General features: G+C 37.2%; 1 protein-coding gene across 3 annotated transcripts in view; it reads left to right on the forward strand.

Moving 5' to 3' along the window:
* The window catches only part of dscamb (Down syndrome cell adhesion molecule b), a 124,168-nt gene that overhangs the window by 74,281 nt on the left and 25,551 nt on the right, over positions 1–24,336 (forward strand). For 2 of the 3 annotated variants that reach the window (XM_041995433.1, XM_041995434.1), the window contains exons 4-11: positions 4,839–4,985; positions 5,286–5,564; positions 5,722–5,997; positions 7,409–7,705; positions 8,603–8,875; positions 12,958–13,236; positions 13,438–13,557; positions 17,715–17,894. In XM_041995433.1, the coding sequence (XP_041851367.1) occupies positions 4,839–4,985; positions 5,286–5,564; positions 5,722–5,997; positions 7,409–7,705; positions 8,603–8,875; positions 12,958–13,236; positions 13,438–13,557; positions 17,715–17,894 (1,851 nt within the window). Of the gene's footprint in view, positions 1–4,838; positions 4,986–5,285; positions 5,565–5,721; positions 5,998–7,408; positions 7,706–8,602; positions 8,876–12,957; positions 13,237–13,437; positions 13,558–17,714; positions 17,895–24,336 lie in introns of those variants that run through there. The other variant, XM_041995435.1, reaches the window with a different exon arrangement.

Raw genomic sequence — 24,336 nt, forward strand, 5'->3', positions numbered from 1 at the left:
ACTACATGTAAACTTTTATGTCCACTGAGGGCTCCTTTGTTATGATTCTCAGGGTTGAAACAAATTGCACTAATTGATGCTAAGAGGGTAAATGGGCCAAATGTCTATGTATAAATCAAACAGGCTAGGTGTGAAAAAAACACTTCTTTTTTTTTTAAAGAAATTATGTCTGTAGACTAAGAGCTGGAGAAACATCTTCACTGCACACTCTGTAGAGTCCCAATTCACTTATTTGCCTCGACCTTCCCCAATCTACCAGAATTTGCTGACTTATCATACTTAAGTTAACCTACATAACTCACACTTTATTTTACTTGTGGATATTCTTGAAAATAAAAGCACCCACTGGGCTTTTGCATCTGCACCATGCATATCTGATAGCTATATTTTGCAATTCTTTTTTCTGATACAATGTGCAATCGTTATGAGTAAAAAAAGCAATATTTCATGATATATATTTAACATTGTTTAGATGTCATTATAGTTGGATATACTGACATTGCCAGAAAGTCAGAGATGTAGATTAACAATAGATATTTACTGGTTTTGTCTGCAATACAGTCAAAGTACTGATTTTAGTTTCTCTGCATGAAGCCATGCAGCCCTAAGGAGCTCTGCAGTGGAGAGTTCAGTCCTGTGATCTGACCTCAATCAGCTAAGATTAAAGCTGTGGTCCAATGTGTGGCCCCTTGTGTGACCTGTTTGACGATGCAGCGTTTCTCTGAGCAGGCAGAAATTAGTCTGAAAACACAGTTCTCATTCCTCACCAGCAAAAGAGTCAATGCAATATATGTCTACTATTGCTTTGGCAGAAGTGCATGATTGTATCACCACATCTGCAGTGAGACGCTGTGAGGCCTCTGCGATAGGCAGCTGCTTGTTTTTAACTTTACTGTCTGACGTGACACAGGTGAGTTGAAGTGGGCCAAAGAAAGTACCACAGACACCTAGAACATTCATGAGCCTATTTATCATCACTGTGTCTCTGCTGAATCAACTAGAACTGGGCCCCTCCTTGTTTTGTATGGCTCACAGTTTACTGAGAGCCAGTGCCATCTTCCTCTTTAAACAATAACAACACTGAGTCAACTCAACCTTAAGAAAAACCCTTTGCCAAACACTTTTGACCTATTACTTTCAGTCTTGGCTCATATACAGTCCCATATATTTGTTGTGATATCTGTGTTGTCTTCAGTGGGACATTATATAACAAAACTAATGGAGAAATATTCTGAATATTATTTATTGTGTTTTTGCATTGCATTTAAAGGCAGCTGCAGAAACTAAATATATATTTATTATGGGTAATATGCCCCACATATGAACTATTAGGGATGTTGGCTGCAAATTCAATTAGGATAAAATGTTGCTAGTTTATGCTAAATCAGTCTCCGAGTCCTTGATATTTATTTAAATCAAAGCGACTTGAGAGCTTCTGCTGGCAGTGAGGATGCTGTGACACCAGATCATCGGTACGTCGAGGCTTATTTAGCCTGCTGAGAGTGAGAGCGTGCTGTTCGGATTAGATTCTGACTCTGGCAAAGTGAAGGATGATTAGATAAAGTGTGTCTGGTGAAGTAAAGCACTTTTTCACTTTACAGTGGCAGTGAACGAATGGACAGAAGGACTCCACTTTCTGACAATAGCACAGAAATGTCAGCTCAGAGGATTTTTAATGCATCTGGGACCTGAGGCCTCTATTAGAGTCTAACTTAATCCATAGCAGTTTATAGACTGCACTGTGCAATACTAAAATTTATTTGATCATTTTTGCATTTAAAATGTTTAAATGACTTTACATGTTGGTATGATTCTTTTCCTACTGGCACTGTGCATATAACTTACTCTTAAAATCTGTAGAGAGCAGGTTAACGGTAAGGCAGAGGAATTAAGGTTGCAGAGAAGAAAATACAATGCAGTTCAACACACAGTGACTCATTTTTGAGTTTCCTCCTTTAGTGTCCCCTCTGCCTGCACTTTGTTCTGTCATAACACAATAACTGAGCTTTGACATCTCAAAAGGTATTGCTGGAGCATTGAGGTGCTTGAAGAGAAAATTGCAGCAGCTTGCCGCGGTTGGAATGAAATACCATTTTGTCTCACTCAAGATGGATTCCACAGTGAGATTTCAGAGGACCAGTACAGAATCAAAATGGAGAAGCCAGAAGGGAAGAAAGGAAAAGGGGACGAGTCAGTGTGTGAAGTGGACAGCATGGGAGGAGATGTCTGAATTTTGTTTCTGCTGCTGCATTGTAATAGTTGTAAGGGTTATTACCTATTGCAGATAAAGCTGTCTTTACTGGGGAAAATACATCTAGTCTTTTACTATTTTCTGATTGAACATACACATAAGCAACCCCTAGCAAAGTGATGAATATTCATAAATTCAGAGAACATTTAAATTAAAGAGACATGTACCGAAGCAGTGAAACTGTAACTGAAAAGCAAATGCAATGATGAACAGTGGTTTTTAGCTGCTGGGCTCCTGGAAGCAGATCTTCTCTTACCAATTGTCTCCTTCACTGGCATTCCTGCACGGCTGCTGGGCATCTGCACACACACACACACACACACACACACACACACACACCGTCACACCCTCGCTGTCTTTATAGATTCCACTTGCTGGTTGCCCAGCTAACAGCCCTGAATGTAAACCCGCAAAACCCCTTCAGGACATCAAATCCGTAGATTCTGTTGTCGGTTCTATCTAGGTCAATGCTTACAACAGCAGTGCAGTCTTGTTTTCCTTCTCCTGCCTCTCTATTTATTCCCCCTGTTTTTTAACCCCACAAGGTTGATTTCGCTTTGCCTCTGTAAACATCAAAAATGCACATGAAATGTAAGCATATTAAGCACGCTTTGCTTCTTTAATACATATTAGTCTCCAGTGGAATATTAAAACATATCATGATTTGATATTAACTTTAATGCCTAATGTAATATTACATGCAGGTTATTTCATTTTTACACAGCAAATGGGTCCAGGGGGGTTGTGTCATTATTTAACGATTAAATCTGCTAACACTGCAGCCGTTACATATGAAACACAAGAGGAAGACTGCAGTTAAAGTGTGACATCCAGTTGTTTTCTCTGTGATGCTACATAACCTAAAGCAGGATGCATCTAATTTGTTAACCCACACACTGATGAGCTGTTCTGCTGTCAGTGCATTTTTAATAGGATTTGGAAATGTTTATTTAGTAAATAATTTAGACCTAAATCATAATTAGAAATAAGAATCTTTGCTCTGAATGTTTTCTAATTAATGCTTGTCCTTCATCATAAATAAATTTTAGCTATGCTAGCTCCTGTATTGTATTGTCCATTTTAATCATTATATTATTATTATTATTATTAATCATTATATATATATGTATACATATATATATCTATATATATAAGCACAAACTGTTAAGCTTTTAGGCCCGCCTTCTTGCAAGCTTTGTTATAGGTGACATTTTTTCAGTTTAGGTCATTTTAAGCTAGTCAAATAATAACTTTTAAGAGTGAAATGATTAAATATACATTCCAGATTTATTAGCTCACTCCTGTTGAAGTAAATGAGTGAATACTGTAAATGGTCCTGTATCAGTATAATTTGCAGGTGGCTTACTATATAAGTTAGTGTTTTTTCATGAGAGGTTTATTTTTCTCCTCACTCCTTCATGTCTCAATTGTTTTGTTGCAAAATGTTTTTTTCTTTTATTAGTCTATACAGCAGAATTTTGTTTCACAGCTCTATACATTCTCTTTGGTTACTTTGTGGCTGTTTTTTATATTGAGGCCTAACAGGAGTTTTGCTTTTATTTGAAAACCATTTAAGGGTTTTGCACATGAAGTTTCCGTTTGATTACAGAAAGGAAAACAAGAATGCCTACTCCCCGAAGCTCTTGACTTTGACTAGCGAGTCAGAAGAGGTTTTCTTCAGTTTGTGGCTCTTTAAGTAAAAACTGCTCATATTAAAGCTGAATCTTTATTAACTTACTTAATATTTATGGATTAATTCTCTATGTTTATGCTCTTTATTTTCTTCATATCTTCAATTTACACCTGTGCAAATTAAGTAAACCTAAAGAAAGAAAGAAGAGTTGTTATAAAAGATAACTTATTTTAGAAATAGCTAACCATATTTTTTCTCTAACCCATAAATATTACTTATAGCTTTTCCTCCTCTGGCCTTTAAGGCCTTCTTTGCTGTTGCCATCTTAGCATGCTCACCACTACACAGAGAAGACAATCGCCTGTAAATTGCTTTTTCAATCAGTTCTGACATCAGGCTGCTCCCGTGGGAGTGGGAATCCATGTGATGGCAGAGAGGGAGTTTTTTTTTCCTTTATAGATGTTGACAACACCACTCAGCTTGGTTTGATCTGCAGAATTAACATAATATTATCACACTAGCACAACTGGCTATGACAGACAAAGAGAGACTGGCTTTTTGCATCAAAAGCTGGCAACAGTGAGATTGAAGCAAATGCACAAAGACATTGAAAACTGTGAAAGGTCAGAGATGCATAAAGATAAACATCTGAATTCATCACTATGACAAGATGCATGCACTACGCAGTGTTTGTTATAGTTTATATTACATAAAAATTAAGATATTAGTTCAAGTATTAACAGCCTACTTATTTACTAGCATATTGTTCCATTTTACTCAATTAAGCTCTGTTATGCCACGTAGAGTTGTGAAAAACCTTCTAAAGGTTTGTTTGCTGTAAAATTCTTTACCAGCATTCTTGTGAAAAAAAACTTTCAGCTATGCCAAAGTGAATTAATTTTTTTATGATGTTAAAGTTCTTTTGATTCCACTTGCTCTTCTTATCTACTCCAGGACAAAGATATCTCATCACATCCACGGGAGCCTTGTATATTGTGGACATCCTGCCTGAGGATGGCCTGAATAACTATCGCTGCACAACACGGCATCGCTACACTGGTGAGACACGTCAAAGCAACAGCGCGCGTCTCATCGTGTCAGGTCAGTAATGCATTTAAATTGGAGTCCGTTTAAATGCATAGACACTATAGCCTATTATTGTCTCAGTCACCACCTGCAAGAGTATATCTGCATTTTGTCTGGTGAAGTCATTCTACATGGGGGCCATTCATAAATCTTTTATTTGGATTTTTAAACACAGAAATCCATTGTGACATGATAGTTTCTCTCTTCTTCCTTCTTTATGGAACTGACTGACCCCAAGAATCAATATTGGATTATGCTGTCAGGCACCTGGCAATGCTCAACACTAATTAACACTAAATTCTCTGCTCCTTCTAGACCCCACCAATGCTGAGCCAGCCATCTTGGATGGTTTTGACCACAGAGAGGTGATGATTAATCATCGGGTGGAGCTGCCCTGTAAGGCCTCAGGCTACCCAACACCCAAATACCGCTGGCTGAAGGACAACAGCCCTTTGGAGCCAGACAGTCGCTTTCGTCAGACCATCTCAGGGTTGTTGATAGAGAGCACACAGCCCAATGACTCGGGAACATATGTGTGTGAAGTGTGGAACAGTTATGGAAATGCAGAGGTCATGGGACGCCTGTATGTTAAACGTAGGTCTTTTTTTTTTTTTTTTTTACTTTTTTTAAAAAGAGGAATTCTGCTTTAATTTTTCTTTAACAGAAGCTGCTATTCTACAAAAAGTTCCTGACATTCAAATAAAAATGAACTTTTATGTAATTTGCATTTCTGTGTTTACTGTCTCCATAGAGCCCCTGAAAGCAGTGGTGAGTCCTCGAAAGGTGAAGGGCAGTGTGGGCAGCAAGGTGTCGCTCTCCTGTAGCGTGAGCGGCTCAGATGAATATGAAATCTCATGGTATCGTAATGGAGAGATCATCTACCCTGGCAACAATGTCCGCTTCACTGGGCTCAACCGGGAGAACCTCATTATGGAGGGAATGTCAAAAAGTGATGGCGGAGCTTACCAGTGCTTCGCCAGGAAGGGCAAGATGTCTGCACAGGATTTTGTGCAGGTCATCCTCGAAGGTAAAATAAGTGTAGGTTTATTGTATCCATGCACACAGATGCTGACTGAAATTCAAAGTACAACCCTGCCCTGTGCATAATCAGTGAGTTAGCAAATCAATACGGGGTTGGTGCATCTGTGACTCTCCACCATCACTAGTTTGATCATCCTAGACTTCACAATAACACACATACATGCATGCTTAATCTAATACCTTATCTTGGCAGCGTTGCTTAGGCAACTGTCTCCTGTGGTCAGGGAGCCGTAAGAAGAAGATATTGATAACCTATAATCATGGGGGATAGACCTAGATTATCAGAGAGAAGCAGCATGCAGACAGACATTTTTAAAAGCCAACCACCCCCTGTGTCTGGGAGGAAAGCTCCTGGAAGAGTGCTCATGATGAAAAGAATGCTGAAGTCTTGATAAGAGAAAAAAACTATTATTATTTTACTATATGCTATAGCATATTATTTCGCATGTTTTTTTATTTGTTGAAATTCTGACAGATTTACCTTAAACAGTGTCTATTTTCAAATACTCTGAGTATATTATTGCAGGCACTGTGAAAAGCTATTTAGTTAACTGAAGAAGTTAACTGTATATTTGTTATTTTGCAATTAACTAACACGTAAATAGATATGCCTTACAATAAATCCTTAGCTAAATGGACAAATCCAATAAGCTGTGCTCATACAGTTATGTTTTTGTCTTTTAAGAATGAAGAACTGTTTGTTGATATCATAGATTCTTCTTAAAATGAAGAGGTGCTTATCTTACTTAGTCTGTTTGACCAGAGACAGCAGAGCTAACCCACTTTTGGCTGGTGCTGGTGACAGGTGCTGCTGTTTTGTCCGATTAACTCAGTGAGTGACTACATCATTATTTATTTTTTTATTTTGTTGTTAAAAATAGAAATGAAAAGTTTTCTGAAAAATCCAAAATGTGACATTTTAATATATTCAGTCTAAAATGTAATTCCAGGAGGATCTGGGAAGAAACCTCTTGGTGCGTCTCAGCAACCTCTCAAGATTAATATGAAAATTAAAACAGAGCTTTAGAAATTGTTTGGACCACCTGAACAAAGTTTAACCTTTATTTCTTTGCTAGCTTTGTTATATTGGTCAAATGAATGCACAATTTGTGCAACATCAAAGAAAGAAAGAAGCAAGGAACAAAACAGAAAATAAAAAAGCTGGTCCAGTACCTAAAACAAAACCATTTCCCTTTTAAGGAATATTACGGTATATTATTGCTCATTCAATCAGATTTTTAGAATTAAAACAAAACCCCTCAGCAATCATCTTGCTACTGCCTAGTAGTTGCTTTAGATTCTACTTTACTCACCACAACTAAACAACCTAACAACACTGAACAGAATCAGCCACAGTTTTATTCACCACCATGCTTCACTTTGTCCCCCTAATGCAGATGGCACTCCAAAAATCTTGTCCTCCTTCAGTGAGAAGGTGGTGAACCCAAATGAGCCCGTCTTTTTGGTCTGCAATGTCAAGGGCACGCCGCCTCCTAGGTGCACCTGGTCTCTGGATGATGACCCCGTCATCAAAGACAGCCACCATCACCTGGGCCACTACGAGACCCACGAGGGCCATGTGGTCAGCCAGCTCAATGTCACACACACCCAAGTACAGGATGGCGGGTTGTATCGGTGCACGTGCAGCAACTCGGCCGGGGTCGTGTACCACCAGGCTCGAATAAACGTAAGAGGTGCTTGTCAAATCAACTCCTCCAAGAACAACAATACACATACCTGTCTGTCTCTCAGAGTGCCAGTGAGTGACAGTTGTTTGGGACTGAAAGATCAAATGCATTAAGCTTTCTTTAGGATTTATTTTTTTATTTTATTTATTTATTTATTTTTGCAATATATTTGTGTTGTTTACTTCCAAGATAAAAAATAAATCGCTTAGTCATTTTAGCTGCAGTCGTAAATCCTAAATCTTTTTTGTGTCTTCTCCTCAGATCATTGCTGTATCATTACTTTTCCACCATGCCTGTATTTTTAGGTCAAATTTATTATCTTGGTTGACTCATATACATATCCAGATATGGTTTTTAAATAGCCAGAAGAAAAATACATTTCCACAGTCTGAATAGATATATCCGAAGTGTGTTTGTGTGTGAGTGATTATTCATGTGTGTCTGCACGTATTTACTCAAGCAGCCAATTCAGCTCCTCACAATCAGATGTTAAAGAGATTACTCTGTTTCCATTTTATGAGACACAGAACGAGGCTCTGAATGTATTACATTTTATTAGACACAGGAGGTATTACAGGAAGATTCAAGCAGTGGTATTTAAATGTTGTTTTCCTTCAGATGGTTAGCACATTTTAATCTGCTTGTCATTTCATCGCCTTGTGCTAAGAGCTGCGCATTAGGTCTCGTGGAACAGTAAACAACAAAAGCTGGTGACAGCAGTTTTCTTTTGATATTTGGTGGTAGGTCCCATGTGTGAAACTGTGTAGAGAAAATGTTTGTGTTTACCTTTTAGTTTTACTTGAAAAGCCACAAAATCATTTACAAAAACACCCAAAATGAATCACTCTTTGCTGCTGTTGTGATGTGATGTCAGCTATCCCTTCATTTTCTGTCCCCTTTAAGGGCGCGCCAGCATTCGTCCAATGAAAAACATCACAGCAGTTGCTGGAAGAGATGCGTTTGTTCACTGCCGCGTTATTGGCTACCCATACTACTCCATAAAGTGGTACAAGAACTCTGCACTGCTGCCATTTAACCACAGACAGCGAGCATTTGAGAACAACGGCACACTGAAGCTGAGCAATGTGCAGCAGGTGGATGCTGGCGAGTACAACTGCAAGGTTATGGTACAGCCCAATAAGATGGACTCCCAAAGTGTCCATCTTCTTGTGAGAGGTGAGTACATGAAGTTGCAGGACATGGTTGGTTAAGGTGAATGTGCTGCACAACCTTGACATGCTGTTATTTCTTGTTTGAATTCCATTTTGAGCGTAAAGTATTACAAACATTGTAGGAAATGCTAAATTTTCATGTTACTAGGAAAAGAAGAATTGTTGAGCATCTTGTATTTCTAATATATTATTGTTTTGCAGTTTCGGAATTTTGTTCTGGTTATTTTGTTGGAAGAATAGATTACAATTTGTGGAATGATAAAAGAAGTTACATTGAGCATTTATCAGTGTATGTAAAGGTACATCACTCCATTTTGTTAGGAATGCTCTATCATTTCATTTACAAACTTTGCTGCTTGTTTGGATTTAGTTTCGTTTGGCTAAAACTAGTCAAATCTGTTGGAAAAGGGATAAGATAAAGAGAGAAAAATGGAGAGAGACCTTACTTGGAGTATTGGAATTTCAACTCTAAATACCAGATCTGCAAATTTGTGCCAAAATCTGATCACCCACCAAATTCAACTCACATTTTTTGTCAATTTATTTATTTATTCAGCACCAAAACTTAGGAGGCAATGCAGCTCACCTGTTTCTTAAAATAATCACACATACCAGCACCTCCAAAAGCCCACAATTAAAAATGTAATGTATTTAATTTATTTGACATGCCTTTGAACAAGTGAAACTATCCTGTAAATGTTTGTAAGAATAATATGGATTTTTTTTTTAACATTCGGCCTGAAAGCAAAGCAGCAATATAAGTCCTAAAACATTTATCTTTGTGCTTTGTGGGATCTTCACTCATATTAGTATTTACACATTAACACAAGAGTTCCCTTTACTGTGACTTCAAAAGCAAATTTCAGGCAAAGTCCTAAAAAATAGGCAGAAGGTTCAAGGGTTCAAATATTTAAATATTCTTTCTTCTTTAAATATTCTTTCTTCCTATTCAGACCTGATGCAATATCTGTTTGCTTTTACCACAATGACCTTGTATTCCTCTAACAATTAACACTTGATTTTCAGTTCTGTTTTTAACTGACATCTCTGTTTGTTTTAATGGAATACTGCAATATTATTAAAGCTGGCCTTTTATCTCATTTTTCTGGGCCTGAATAATAAAAAAAATATGTGGAAATCCACCCCCCAAATATTCAAGAACTGTTGTAACTGGCAACCTGCACACAGATGCAATGCAAAGTAGTCTTGTCAAGCATTTGTCCCAGTCATAGTAGAAGTGCTTGTTTTTGCCACAGTCAGGTCCATATTCAGTCTGCTCTATGACTTTCACAACATGCAGAAATTAGTCACCTGACATAGCTTATTTGCGAACTACGTTGTGCCTGCTGACAAAAATTTCCATTATATTCTTTCTAACTATAAGCAGAGCATCATTAGCTGTGGTTTCACAAGTGGGATTGCTCTCATGCATGGACACAAGGAGATTTTCTGAGTCTGGGATTAAAAGGCCCATCTATTCAAAGCAGAAGTTTTCCTTCTCAATAGGAAGTAGAGCAGTGATTACCATGGGGGCTTCAGCACTTCCCTGAGTTTTGTCCCTTTCATTAATTTAAACTCCAAAAGATATGGCTAAATGGGCCCATGTTTAAAAATGCTTGAGGGAGGGCTTGTTAGAATTACAAGACTTTTTTATGACATTATGTTGATTTTGTGTGACAATGTTGGTGAAGAAAAATAGAAATATTTTCCATCCATAGTCTCTTATTTTGCTTGATTGACGCTGATGATAAAAACAACTCATTATTTGTCTTGTCCAAGCTCATTTGGCAGCAACATGCAGTAAAAAGATGTCATCCAACTTGCAAATTAATCTACCAGATAATATTCCTGAAGGCATAAGTGCAGTTTATTAAAACTGTATTATTGCTGCATGATATTAAAGGGTTGAGTGACTGATCTCCACTGAGATCTTACAGCTGTAATAGGTAATAGTAAAAAGGGCTTCCCCATTACGCCTCAATTTCCTTCCCGTTGAACAGCATGTTGTTACTGTAATACCCTTTCCCATGGAGTGAGGGAGATGGAGAGAGAAAGAGAGTGATAGTGAAGGAGAGAGGGATGATATAAAGCAACTCTTCCCAGTGGTGCCGTAGCAAGCGAGTGCAGTGAGTTGTTAATTTACTCTACGCATGCTTAAAATGCTGAAGTGGTTTGGGGAATCCCAGGAGTCCATTATCTCCACTTTGTTTTGAATTAAATAAGCTGCTAAAGTGCTGCTCATTTCAATGTTGTTTGAACTCACTGGACACTCACACAGATGACTTGTGCTATATTTCCCAGAGAATACAGCACAAGCTATTTAAATAGATTATTAACTTACAACTGTGTGATTACATAATACAAGATTTCTGTGGCTACATACTATGTAGGACATAGGACAAAAAAACACTATGATTTAAAACAAAAACAGTTCCTCATAATCTTTAAGTCAAGCACTGCACATCTCCAGATTCAGAGTAAAGTCTTGATCATATTCCTGGGACTGCTATTCACTGGCGCTTCACAAACACATACGTGTTATAGTGTTTTGTTGCCACTTGGGGGCAGTCTCATAAATATGTGGAACAATCAAGGTATTGGCTGCTTTAGACATACTCTACTTTGGAAAAGTCAGAAGTCTACATTGATAAAAATTTGTTGTGTGTGTCTTCCCTTTAGAAGACAAACGGTCTAACTATTGTCAGTTTAGAAGACCAAGGATTAAATCTGACAGCATGAGATTAGGGCTACTCAGAAAATGGCCACAGAAGAGCAAATTTTTGTGATTTAAAATGATTATTCCCTTAAAAAAAATAATAGAAATTCAAGCAAATGCTGGTAAAAACACTTGTACAAATGAAAGTATATCCTCTTTTTAGTTTTAAGGTTTAATGTATCAGGACATAATAAAAAGTATGGAGTTTTTTCCATGTCTTAAAATTAGGTGAATATAAACACAAGTCATGTGTTGTTGTTCACATGAGGTCAAATTCACGTAAGCATATGACCTAAAAAAAAAAAAAAAAAAAAGACCAGAAGATTTTCTTTCATGTCCTGATATGAAAACTTTTAAGTTAAGATGTTAAACTTTCAGTTTCACAAGACCTTTTTTATTTTTTTAATTTTGTCAGAGCTATTCAGCCCGAGTATACCCTTTTTTTTATTTGTCCTTGCAGTCATGGCGGCTGACATCCTGGAGTTGATCAGCTGTGACTCAAAAGTCCACCAGACTGATCCCAAAATTCCATGAGACAGTAAAAAAGACACCTTTTCATTTTTTGCAAAAGTAATGCCTACAACAGTAAGCAATATAGCAAGACTGAAACAAAGGGGACTCATCTCAGCTGTTTTAGATGGTAAAAATTGGTACGTATGTGGCCCACTTGTGAGTAGCTTTTAGCTGTAGCTTCCCCATCAGTGCCTCTCCCTCCTTTTCCAAAAGTGTTTTGATTGCAGTCCACTGCAAGATCATGTCTACTCAGAAACACTTCACACAACATTAATTAAAAGAAAATAAAAATGAAAGTAACCCAATCTGAATTATGAATTTAAAGACAGTGTTAGCAGTGTTATAGACAGGCAGAAGATTCATATCAGTGTTTACTTCTTCCTCCTTTTATCTTCATTTTCTTCTTCACCTTATTTGAATTTAATGTTTTATATAAATAAATCAAGATTGCAGGTCAGGGAAAAAATACTGGACCTATGTAGAAAATACGTGCATACAGTCTGTAGGGTGGAAGATTAGTGTTCATCATTTAATATAAAAAAGACTACAGGCTCACTTTTCAAACTCGAATGCATTGTGTGAGAGCTGATTTACCTTCTTGTGCTGAAAGATCACTATGCTCCCATCAAAGAATGACTGCCAATTACTGTAAAACATTTTCAGTTTATTTTCTTTTATGTTCCTCCAGTTGTTCCTATAAAAAAAAAAAAAAAAAAAACTTGGCAAAAAAATCATGAAATTACTCCAGAAAAAAAAAACATTACCCATCCCTGCCATAAGTATTCAGAGAACTAAGGTGGTCTTTGACACTCAATTTTAGGATCACATTTGATCTTTATTCTTCTTCTTGTTTGCAGTCCCTCCCTACATCCAACCCTTTGAGTTTCAGCGTTTCACTATTGGTCAACGGGTCTTCATACCCTGCGTCGTCATGTCAGGTGACCGGCCGTTGGATATCACATGGCAGAAGGATGGACGGCCAATTCCCGCCAGCCTGGGTGTGACTGTCGACAACATCGACTTTACCAGCTCACTGCGAATAAACAACCTGACACCTGACCACAATGGCAACTACACCTGCATTGCTCGCAACGAGGCTGCTGCCGTGGAGCATCAGAGTCAGCTAATTGTTAGAGGTAAGAGGGCACATAGATGAAGACATCTTTTGGACTGCCATAATCTGCAGGATGGGTGCAGGTTCCTCTTCAAAATTCCTTTGTCTGTCTGAAAGTAAAGTTAGCTGGCACTGTGCTCAAGTGTGAAAACTCTGAACATTATACATCAAAGTCAGCTGTTAGTTACTTGTGTGTGTGTGTTTTTTTTTTATCTGTGTACAGTTCCTCCACAATTTGTGGTTCAACCTGAGGATCAAGATGGGATCTATGGAAAAACTGTGACTCTCAACTGCTCTGCTGAAGGCTATCCACCGCCTACTATTGTCTGGGAACACTCCAAAGGTACACTAAGCCTAATTAAACTAAAATTTCCTTTCTATATATACTTAAACATGTGGAAATGTTTTGTTGCTTTTTTTTTTTTTTTTTTATTACAATTATGATTTGGCCTAGAATAGTAGCCAAAATGTGAATAGATGGTTTGGGTGTCATTTGCTTCACACACATCTTGTGTGCATATGTGCAAATAGGCAGACATACAAACTCATTCAGTCATCTGCGATTTAAACATAGGTTGCAAAATGCAGGGTCTCAACCTGTATCATTGGAAGAGGATTAGGGACAGATAAAGATTGGCTGAAAAAGATAGAAAGACAGACAGATAATAGGATGGCAGGTGAGTTCAGCCACTTGAGCAGGACAGATGAAGAGGAGCCCCAGATGTTTGCTCCATCATCCATATAACCTGGGATAAAAGCTTTCACCAACAACCAATGCAGAGTGGTTTGTGTATGTTTGTGTGCTAGGTCCCATCAAAGAAATGAAAGAATCAGATGTGTTTTCCATCCTTTGATGGGATTTGTGTGCACACGTGTCTGTTTGTGGGTCCACGAGAGACAAACAGGCCTCATGCCTGATTAGCTCTGTCTGAACATTCCTGATCAGTACAGTAGCAGACTGGGTGACATTTTACATATGTATAACTGTCATGGTAGGAGTGCTACTGTGTTCAGAGTCTGTTGCACAGTCACAGTGTCATTGCACTTGTTAGAAGCTCAGAGATCACAAAACCTGTCGATTAGCAGGGAGTTAAGGGGGAGTTCTGTTCATGTTTTTAGCTGTGTGCATGTCTGTGTTGAAAGAGGACGGAAAGTCAGTGTGGAGCTGATGTTAGAGCTGTTGGCAGCTCCCTGCAGAAGCTTTGCTGTTTATTGGTGTTAGCTCTGGTGCACAGTATCCTACACTGTATAAATTTAAAAAAACTTACCATATCATTTTGCCATTAGTGCTTCTAACTAAAAAAAAATGCCCACAATCATTGGCAAAAATAAAAAAAATACAATGTCTTGGCAGAGGTCTACGCTCTCTGAGTGCTTCTATAATAATTGAATCAATGAATTGACATCCGTATTATATTATTGCAGCACTAGAGATCAGCATGAGCAGTCTGTGATTCTGCACATTTTCTTGAGACTAGTTTTACCAGTCAAAAGTCAAAAGCATCACAACAATATATATATATATATATATATATATATATATATAGATAGATAGATAGAAAAATGGGAAATGAAAAATCACTACAGTTGCCAAATCTCAGTTAATCCAAGAAATAGTTATTTTGCATGCATTGACTGCAACACAGGAGGCAGGGAGGCTGCTGAGTGTGTCTGGGAGCTATGTGAATGTAAAGGGCAACTGTTATTATTATAATGACTAGCTGTTTGGATATGCACAGCCCATAATTCAAGGAAGAACTCACCTGTTTCTTCCTCTTTCACTGAGCCATGGAAAAGGTCACAATTTGACCCTTTTCTAGCGACAGTCAATTTGATGCATTAAAAAGCAAAAACCCACAACTCTTTAAATTATCCAAAATATACACACTAACTTTGATGTGAGCTAATGTGATGTCTGGCGAAGCTTATGTATGTTTAATACTACTTGAGCGAGCTGGTGTATTGGTAAAGTCTGTCATCAGGTTAGTGTAGAAAACATTGATACACATTCTTATAAAGCTAAACTTTATGAGGATGTGTATCATTGAAGTGTTTTTTTGTATGTGTGTGTGTTTTCTGCCAAGGAAACGCTTGCAAAGCACCAAGAAGTGCTTCATCTCAGCATGTCTTCAACAAAAGCATCATGTGTTTCCATCTAAGCTAATACAGTGATAAAAAAAACAACATTCACCAACAACATTCAATATCTGGGTAGTCTTGTTCCTTAAAAACAAAAACAAAAAAAACAAAAGGAAAATAGAAAAGGAAAACAGCTTTTCTCCATTTGTTGGGGCAATTTCTTTCTGTCATATTGTATGATTTACAGCATAGAATAGGCTAAAGTGGTCCAGAACTGCTGTGCCTCCATTTACTTGATTACAAAGATGACAATTCCTGCCCATTTGATTAACTTTCTAAGAAGCAGTGATAGTGACAACAGCAGTACCCAGGAGTGGACCGGGACAAATAAAATCAGCCCTGGAATTCTGGCCCGGACTGGCCAATATATACGATCATGCAAGCCACAAATCTTTTCCCTCTCTTGAATATAAATATCAACTATGCAACTTATAAAAACCACTGAAGTCATGCATTGAGTTAGCAGGAATCAGTGAGAGTAGACTCATTAAATACTTCCAAAGGGTAATTTGTTATTAAAGAAAACATCTAAACTCCATCACAGTGATGAATATTAAAACAGCATTCATCCTACTTTGTGTTTGATGGAGAAAGAAAACAGAAAGAACATGAGAAATGATAAAATCTGATGAAAACTGTTCCTGGACAAAGCACAGAAGCAGCTGCCTGCTTTTCTCTTCTGAAGATGTTAACCAGGTTTAACTAAAGACTGAATGGAGATGTGTTTGGTTGTTAGTTTATTTTTTTAACATAATTATTCAGTCATGTACAAAATCATTAGATTCTCTGGTAAAGAAGCAAACAGCTCCATCAGTATAACATATGGACTGAAGTGTATGTTTAATAAATAAATAATCTTATAAAGGGTTTTATTTCTGTAAATTGTCTATATACACCTACACAGAAGCTTCCTCTAATACATTTGACCCATGAAGTATCAACATATCAGCCAATAACAAACCAGCTAATAAAGAAAATAAAAAAGCTGCTGACTCACTTTTAATAAAATGATTTAGTTCAGGAAGACATAAAAGAGCAAAATTTAAGGTCTGCTGCTTGAAACACAACCAGTTTTTCTGCTGGAAACTCAGACGTCATTAACTAATTTCATAACTGTAATGAGACAGGCTAACATGGTAATAACACAGCTGTTTCATTTATGTATTTTCATCACATAATCATAACTTTGTAAACAGCTAGCATGCTCACTAGCTGGCTTGAATGGATCAGACTTACTGGGTTTAATGGGTATCTTTACCCAAAACAGGACCTCTGTGATGTGGGAGCAGTGCAGCCTACCATAGCCTCTGCCACCACCACCATCATCACCCATGGCAGCTAATTAAGTCCTGCTGTGGCAAAACATGTCAATCATCTTTGGACATTTAGCAGCCTCTTTTTTTGTTTTTTAATTTTTTAAAATTGTGCAGTTTCCTTCTACCTCCCCTCTGTTTCCTCTTCTTGGTTCTGACAAGTAGCTGCATCCACTGGCACAGAACCATAAGGAGGTGTAAAGAATCCAATTGGCTCATCCTGGTCAGTGGGATGCTGCAGATCAACATGTTTTATGGGCCAGTGGTCAGAAAAGAAAATATTGTGCTGACTATTAGGGACCACAGTGAAAGGAGGTTTTAAAATAATATGAACAGGTATTAGTTAGCCTGTTGTTAGTTCAGTCAAACTGATAAAACCTCAAAGCATCATTCTATAATAACAAAATCTAAAAAAGATATGTATGTCTTTAAAAGTAGTCTGATATCAACTTAAATTCACTCAAAATGTCCTTGTATTAAAGCCATTCATGCACAATAACGTCTTTACTTAAAGCTATTTATGAATCTAGAGTTTGACAGAGACGAATAAAGAGCCAGAGAAAATCACTTATCCAACTTCAGTGGACATCTTGGAAGCTCACCAACCAGGCTCAGTGATGAAAACCAGCTGCATTGTGAGGAGTCTTGGCTCTCCTTCTGCTTGTTGTTTTCCTACATCAATCTGTCGTCTATTCAAACATGAGCATTAATGTCTGTTTTGGTTACATCACTCCCGCAGCTCGGTCCTCGGTTTTACTCAGCAGCTGTTTGGTGATTTAAGGATTTAGGAGTGGTGTTTAGAAACATGTTTGCAATCCTCCCTAAACCTACCAGGCTTTGTCATCAAATCTGTACACATTGAAGCATGGTCAAATTAATGCATGCCCTCACACACACACTTACACACCTGGTCATCTTATCGTTGGGCATAATGTGCTGTTTTAGTTGTATAAACGGCTTTCTTATTGCAGATATGTACTGTACAAGCTACATTAATCTAAATGCTTGCTTTCAAACTTTTCATAAAGTCTCTATCTGCTTGCATCAGGTGCCGGTGTCCCCCAGTTCCAACCCATCCTTTTGAACAGCGGTTCTCGTATTCAGCTGCTGAGCAATGGTTCGCTGCTCATCAAACATGTGCTGGAAGACGACAGCGGCTTCTATCTGTGTAAAGTCAGCAACGACGTTGGAGCTGACGTCAGCAAGTCCATGTACCTCACTGTCAAAAGTAAGAACCAGCGTTTGATAACGCACAGGTCTTTTTCTTTCTTTCTTTTCCCCCTTTTATGATACATCCAGCAAATACCACACCTCGTGCAGCTCAAATATGTGCTGTGGCAAGAAAAGAATGATGAGTATAAGATTAACAGCAAAGAAGCCACAGGCTAGACACAACATTTTTATCCACAGTGATAGTGATCATTCATTTCATACATGTTACCAGTAAAAGCAATAAAGATCACACTCTTATCCAGTCTTTTGAAATAGTGAAGCATAATGATGACAACAGACAGTGCAGGAGCAGGAGCTGTTTAAAAATTTTTTTCTCTATTTGTTCATGAAACAATTGCATAGCTTCTTCAATCCTTACTTAATAAAAACATCTGCCTATTTCTTGCTCTGTGCAAATCGGTGCTCTCTTTAGCGATGGAATGTCATAGTCTACAGGTCTTCTGCCGCTACTGAACATAATAATAACAATAACAATAATAATAATAATAATAATAAATTAATATATGATAAGATGGATATTTATGTGTCACTGTAATTTAGCATGCAGTGTGTAAGGCTGGGAGGGTGTCAGTACTGCAGCAGCAGGCTCAGAGACAAACATACTGTGTTTTCATAGGTCAGTTTTCTGACTGTGGCACCCAGTTGCTATGCAGCAAGTTGACCTATGGCTGTTCTAACATTTTTTCCTTCTGTTTTCTACCAGGCAGTGAGTAAACATTGTAGCTGCAGCTACAGCAAACCCATCTCTCAGAACCATAACAAACTCAAAACATCCATTTGGAGAAAATGGCTTTATTCAGGTGCACTTAATTAGTCTGTTTAGTCAGTGTTATCATCTGCTATAACAATGACTGAACAGGGAACAGGGGAGATGGTTGGTCCAAGCTTCAGCTTCATGTTGTACTCCTCTCTGTCATGAGGGAATATTGACAACATCAGCACTGAATGATGAATATGGATTTCCTTAATTTAAATTTAGCAAAACTTTTTTTTTTTTTAATTCAGACTCAGTATTGTTTTTACCTCAAGTTGATCAGGATTACATGGATCAAGTTACATTACTTACAGATGTAATTTTCATTTTCAATTTTCATATTTCCCCAACATTACCTGTTTTTATTACAGTTGGAAGAAATTAGAATGCATGAGCTTCACTAACTTTATTTTCTTTATGGTATTTAACTGCTAACTGGGAACACACCTCCACACAGCCTCCTATTCTGACCTGATCTGATTGTTGATTTGAACAAGGATCCATTATGAGAAATGCTGGCATAAGTCTGGGATTTTTAACAAACCAAACAGAAATGATGAGTTAATTTTAAAAAATCCATCTGTTTCATATCCACACTGAGATACTGAGCAAAGTAATAATGTCAGAATCATTCGTTGTTATAGATTAACCTTTGCAAACTGGTGGTTAGTGCGAAGGCCTCTCTTACAGAGAGCTGCTTTTAAGCTGAATCTAATGCTGCATTTTAGAAATACAGTTTGTTTGACTTAATACACTTAAGTTTGACTGAAACAAATCCATTTGCAATTAGGGTACTGATCATTAACCTTACTTCTGCATCTCTATTTAATTATTTTTTCAAAAAGGTTGCTCATGATCAGTTAAAATAGTTTAACTTGCTTTTCGTTTTCCAATAAAACATTTTACAAGATTGTTAAAGAGTATTTAAACTTCTTCTGGTTAGTGAGCTTTATTACTTCTGATCTATACTTGCTTTGCCCCTTGCAGAATGTATGCAGGCATACAACTAACTTAAAGCCAGTTCAACCAGTGAGCCCAGTGTGTTTAAAATAATGTGATTTTGTCATCTGATATACAGAATTTTAGTTAAATTGGGTCCTCCAACAAAACCTACCTAAAACCACTTAAACCAGAGCTTTAGTTATTGGAATTTTGCTGAATGGAGTGTCAAATGTTTATTTTATTTCTCTCTCTCTCTCTCTCTCTCTCTCTCTCTCTCTCTCTCTCTCTCTCTCTCTCTCTCTCGCTCTCTCTCTCTTTGTGTGTGTGTGTGTGTGTGTGTGTGTGTGTGTGTGTCTGGACATCCTTACAAGACTCATAAACCTAGGAGAAAAATTAATTTCACCATACTTGAAAAATTTATGACAGATTGTTTATTTTATTTTGTTTTCTTTTTTGTTTTTTGGATCTCAGGGCTTCCAAAATCAACAACATATTTATCTGAGTCAAATGTTGCAAAGAGGAACATTTTACAGCTTTCTTTGCTCTCTAACATGAAAAAATCTCTGGACTTCAGATTCCTGTTATGTATCTGCCAATATCACTGCTGACATCAGCAATGTATGTCTGCATATTAATATAAACTCATATTAGTTCATGTTCAAGTTTAAATCTAATAAATTATATTATTAAAAAGCTGCAACAGAAAAAAGTAATTAAGTTTTATCTAAACTGTGTTTAGTTCTTAGTGTGCACAGTTGTCCTCAAATGCAGTGTCTCACAGTGTCATTTTAAATCTGAAGTATTATATGATGGAGTAAACTTTAATTCAGCCATATGTTCTTTTCGCTTGTGATAATACTATGTGCTGTTCCTTTGCTGCCATTGGGTGCTTAGTCATGACATGCTGGCTCAGCTTCATGCTTTTCACTCACCAGCAGATCACATTTCACATTTCAATCCCTAAAATGTACTTGTGCATTGAAGATGCTTTCAATAAAAGAATAGTTACTCGCATGAGTGGTGTGAAAGGGAGACCATTACTATTCGTACTAACACCATTAAGTCTGTACACTTTATTTTTCTGTTTGCATGTGCGACTACATATGTATTGTTACTTATACAAATACATTTATTTCCAGACATACTGAGGGCTTATATATATATATATATATTTTTTTTTTTTTTTTTTTTTTTTTTTGAGTATGTGTTTTTGTATCCATGCATGGTTTTGTATTTTGTGCATTCTGCTTGCATGAAGTGTGTGCAGTCGTGAGTGTGTGTTATGAGACGTTTGAACTCCTGAGAGCATTTCTGCCTCATTTAAATCAGTCAATACCTCAATTAGAAGCTGCTGTTGGGCTCAAGGGAAGAACAGTCTGCATGTTTCTTTGCTTTATTTGCTCTCAGTCTGTCCTTGTTTTCCACAAATCCAGCAATGAGAGAAAGTCTAAAAATCTAATCTAAAAGGCAAAATCACACATTATCAGTTTATTTTCAAACCCTTGTTAATGTGCTGACTGCGGTGTGTGTAAAAAGTGTATGGATGTGTTAATGTTGCCAAAAATGCATACTACTAAAATCAAATTACTCCAAAATGTTTACTCCAATGACTGTGAATGAATAAATCATATTGAAAGTCATTATATGTTATTATGCCATTAGTTCACTCACTAGTGTAGTGGATGCTGTACAGTGATAATCTGTTTCTAGTAGAATCATTTATAGCACTTTAAACAGCTAAAGAGCTCAACTCAGTTTAAAAAGCTATTTTTACAGTTTAATTCTAATTAGCTTTTATCCACATTGTTATTTCGAGAGGGATTCAAGCTGACTGTTTGTCAGCTAGCCTAACAATCATCTGCTTCACTAAGCCATTAATCATGGTCTATGAAAAGGACCCATCACATTCAACTTACAGTTTTTTTTCTAAGTAACACTCTCACGACTGCCTTATAAACCATCCACTGGAAAGAAAAAAGAATAAGTTAGAATATGTAATGTTAGATTTATAGTGATAAACCATGATATAGTGACATACCATGTAACGTTATGGTTTATCACTACATTATGTATGTTGATGCAACCACAGAGTACATGCAGTGTATTTTACACACTGGATTTTTTCCACATTGATTGCAGTTTTTATAAGACTGAAGTAATACCTTAGGAGTTTATAAAATGCGTGTGTATGTTTCTTTTAATAGCTTCGCACCCCTGCCAAAAACCAAAGAGTGCTTGTTTGATTCAGCTAAGGCTGCAACTGTATAACATCCCTTCAGCTTTGTATCAAAATACACCAATAATTCCACATAAAACAAGTTCAACAGAATAATTGAAAAGCTCAATGAGATACAGATCAAATTTGTCAACGTAAATAAACAGATTACACAAATTATATATAAAAAACTACAGTAGTTGGCAAATCTGCTTGCTTTTGACCCCTGCTCTTTACAGTGTCGGCAGTTTTGGAATTTATGCTGGACATGAGACTGGAACCATTAACCACATTTGAGATGGTTAACAGGTGATTTTCTTTCATCATCTATTATTTTTACTAGAATAATATGAACAAATTTAAGTCTTTAGACTCATAAATAACTATAGATATATTAACCTTTTTACAAAGTGAAGACAGGGCAGTTGTTTTTTAACTAAATTTTTGTTCTGTGCTGATGGTGACACTACTCAGCAGAATGTTAGGCACTAAGAGAACAGCATGACAGAGGATATGAAAGGGTCTATCTCTTTCTGTTCTTATACCTCTATTCCTTCCTCTTCTCCTCTTTGCACCCCGAGGTCTTTGTTCCCTTCCATTCCTTTCTGTTTCTACCACTTCAGCTTTCAGTCTTTCCCTTATCTCCCATCTCCCCATTTACACTTCCTCTTCTACCCACCCGTGTTTTACTACCAAGCTCTGGTAATATTGCTAGATATTAAAAAATATACATCAACTGAGCAATTACAGGCTATAAAAAAGAAAAGGTTTAGCCTGAGGCTCTGCAAGTGCTGCATGGTAGATGCATTGAGATGAGACGAGATGAGATGAGATGAGATGAGATGAGAAAGCCTCACCTTTGCACGAGGCGCTAAAGCACAACCTTGATCAGTGCACATTATGGAGCATGTTAGTTACTGCCTCCTGCATCACGTTTCATTCACACTTGCAAACAATGATACAAGGTCAAAGAGAAATTGAAATGTTTTAAACTGCACAGAGGTGTATTTATACATTTGCATTCAGGAATACACTGTACAGACACGCAAACAGGTAATCATACATTCATAAGTATAACAATAAAGAATTTATTATTGTCATTCATACATGAATTTTTCCTTGTGCCAAATCATTGTTTACCCTTTCTAGACTTCTTTTGATGACCAAACATTATCCCTATCGATGCTAACTTGTTCCCTCAAGGCCTCACATTTAGAAGGAGAAAATTGCCATTGTTAAAGAGCAACAACATTTAGAGAATGGACTGAGGAGACTCTGTTAACAAGGCTCACTTAAAATTCTTAGTTGCTATGCAAAATAAATCAGTGGTTTCCTGTGCGGGGGCAATGGGTAAGGGAATGATGGTGTAGGGAGTGAGGGCAGGGCTGCAAGTGAATAGGTGATGAAGTTTAAATGCTGTCAGTCCCAAGTCTGATACACATGAAACTACACATGCTCACATTAGCACATGCAAGCACAGGATTTTTTATTTTTGCTGGCTGCTTCAAAGAAGGAAGTGTATTAAGGAAAAGACCGAAGCATGTCGAAGGAAGTTATGGCTGGTATTGTTATTAGCTTATCACACACAGATACACAGACATATGTTTAACATCTATCCAGTCATCCTTCCATTCATCTGTCTGTCCATTCATTCTCAATACTTCATCCTCAATATAGCTGTGCAGAGCTGGAGCTAATCCCAGATGATGCTGGTCAAGAGGTAAATTACCTGCTGATACAATACGTCACAGGGCTAACAAAGACACAGAAGGCCATAAAGACAAAACTTTAAGGTGCAAAGACTTTCTGCACAAAGTTTTTCTTTTGCATTTTCAGTTTGGGGTTACATTTCTGGACGGGGAAGAAGACTGTGTTAAAGGAAAGTAGTTTTCCTTTGACCCTCCTGAGCCCATATTATTATGTTGATCATGATGACATGATGTTCTTATGTGCTGTCTGATGGCTCGTAGGTCATGTAAGTGCAACAATGGTGTAATTCGCCCAAAGTAGCTGTTAGCAATGTGGCTCTAGTGATGGCATTGTAGTTCTCACACCAAATGACATGTCACTCTACCACTTTTGTCTAAAGTTGGAAGGAGATTCGACAACTATTGAATAGTGATTTTGTAATAATGTACTGTATAACGATAATAATACCATAAGACCTAATAATAATAATCCCTTTCATTAATGTTGTTTTGTGTTAATTACCAGTTAGGTTAGCAGCAGCATTTTCACTGTTAGCACATTAGCAGGCCATGCTACCATTACATAGTTTAAGGGTCTTAGTCACCTTTAAAGTCTCAAAAATCCAAGAGTCTTAAGTATGTTAAAAATGAAAGTAATAATTATGATGAAAAAATAAATAAAGAAAAGGGGTTGATCAAGATGTCCTGTATGTAGATTATCCAATACACATACATGTACATTTTTCAGATTTTTTTCAGATTAATATTTTTTAGATGTTAATACATTACACTAATTCAAACACTGTCAGGTAAATAGACATTCACACAAGTACAGAAT

This window comes from Melanotaenia boesemani, chromosome 9, assembly GCF_017639745.1.
Source record: "Melanotaenia boesemani isolate fMelBoe1 chromosome 9, fMelBoe1.pri, whole genome shotgun sequence".
Lineage (NCBI taxonomy): Eukaryota > Metazoa > Chordata > Actinopteri > Atheriniformes > Melanotaeniidae > Melanotaenia > Melanotaenia boesemani.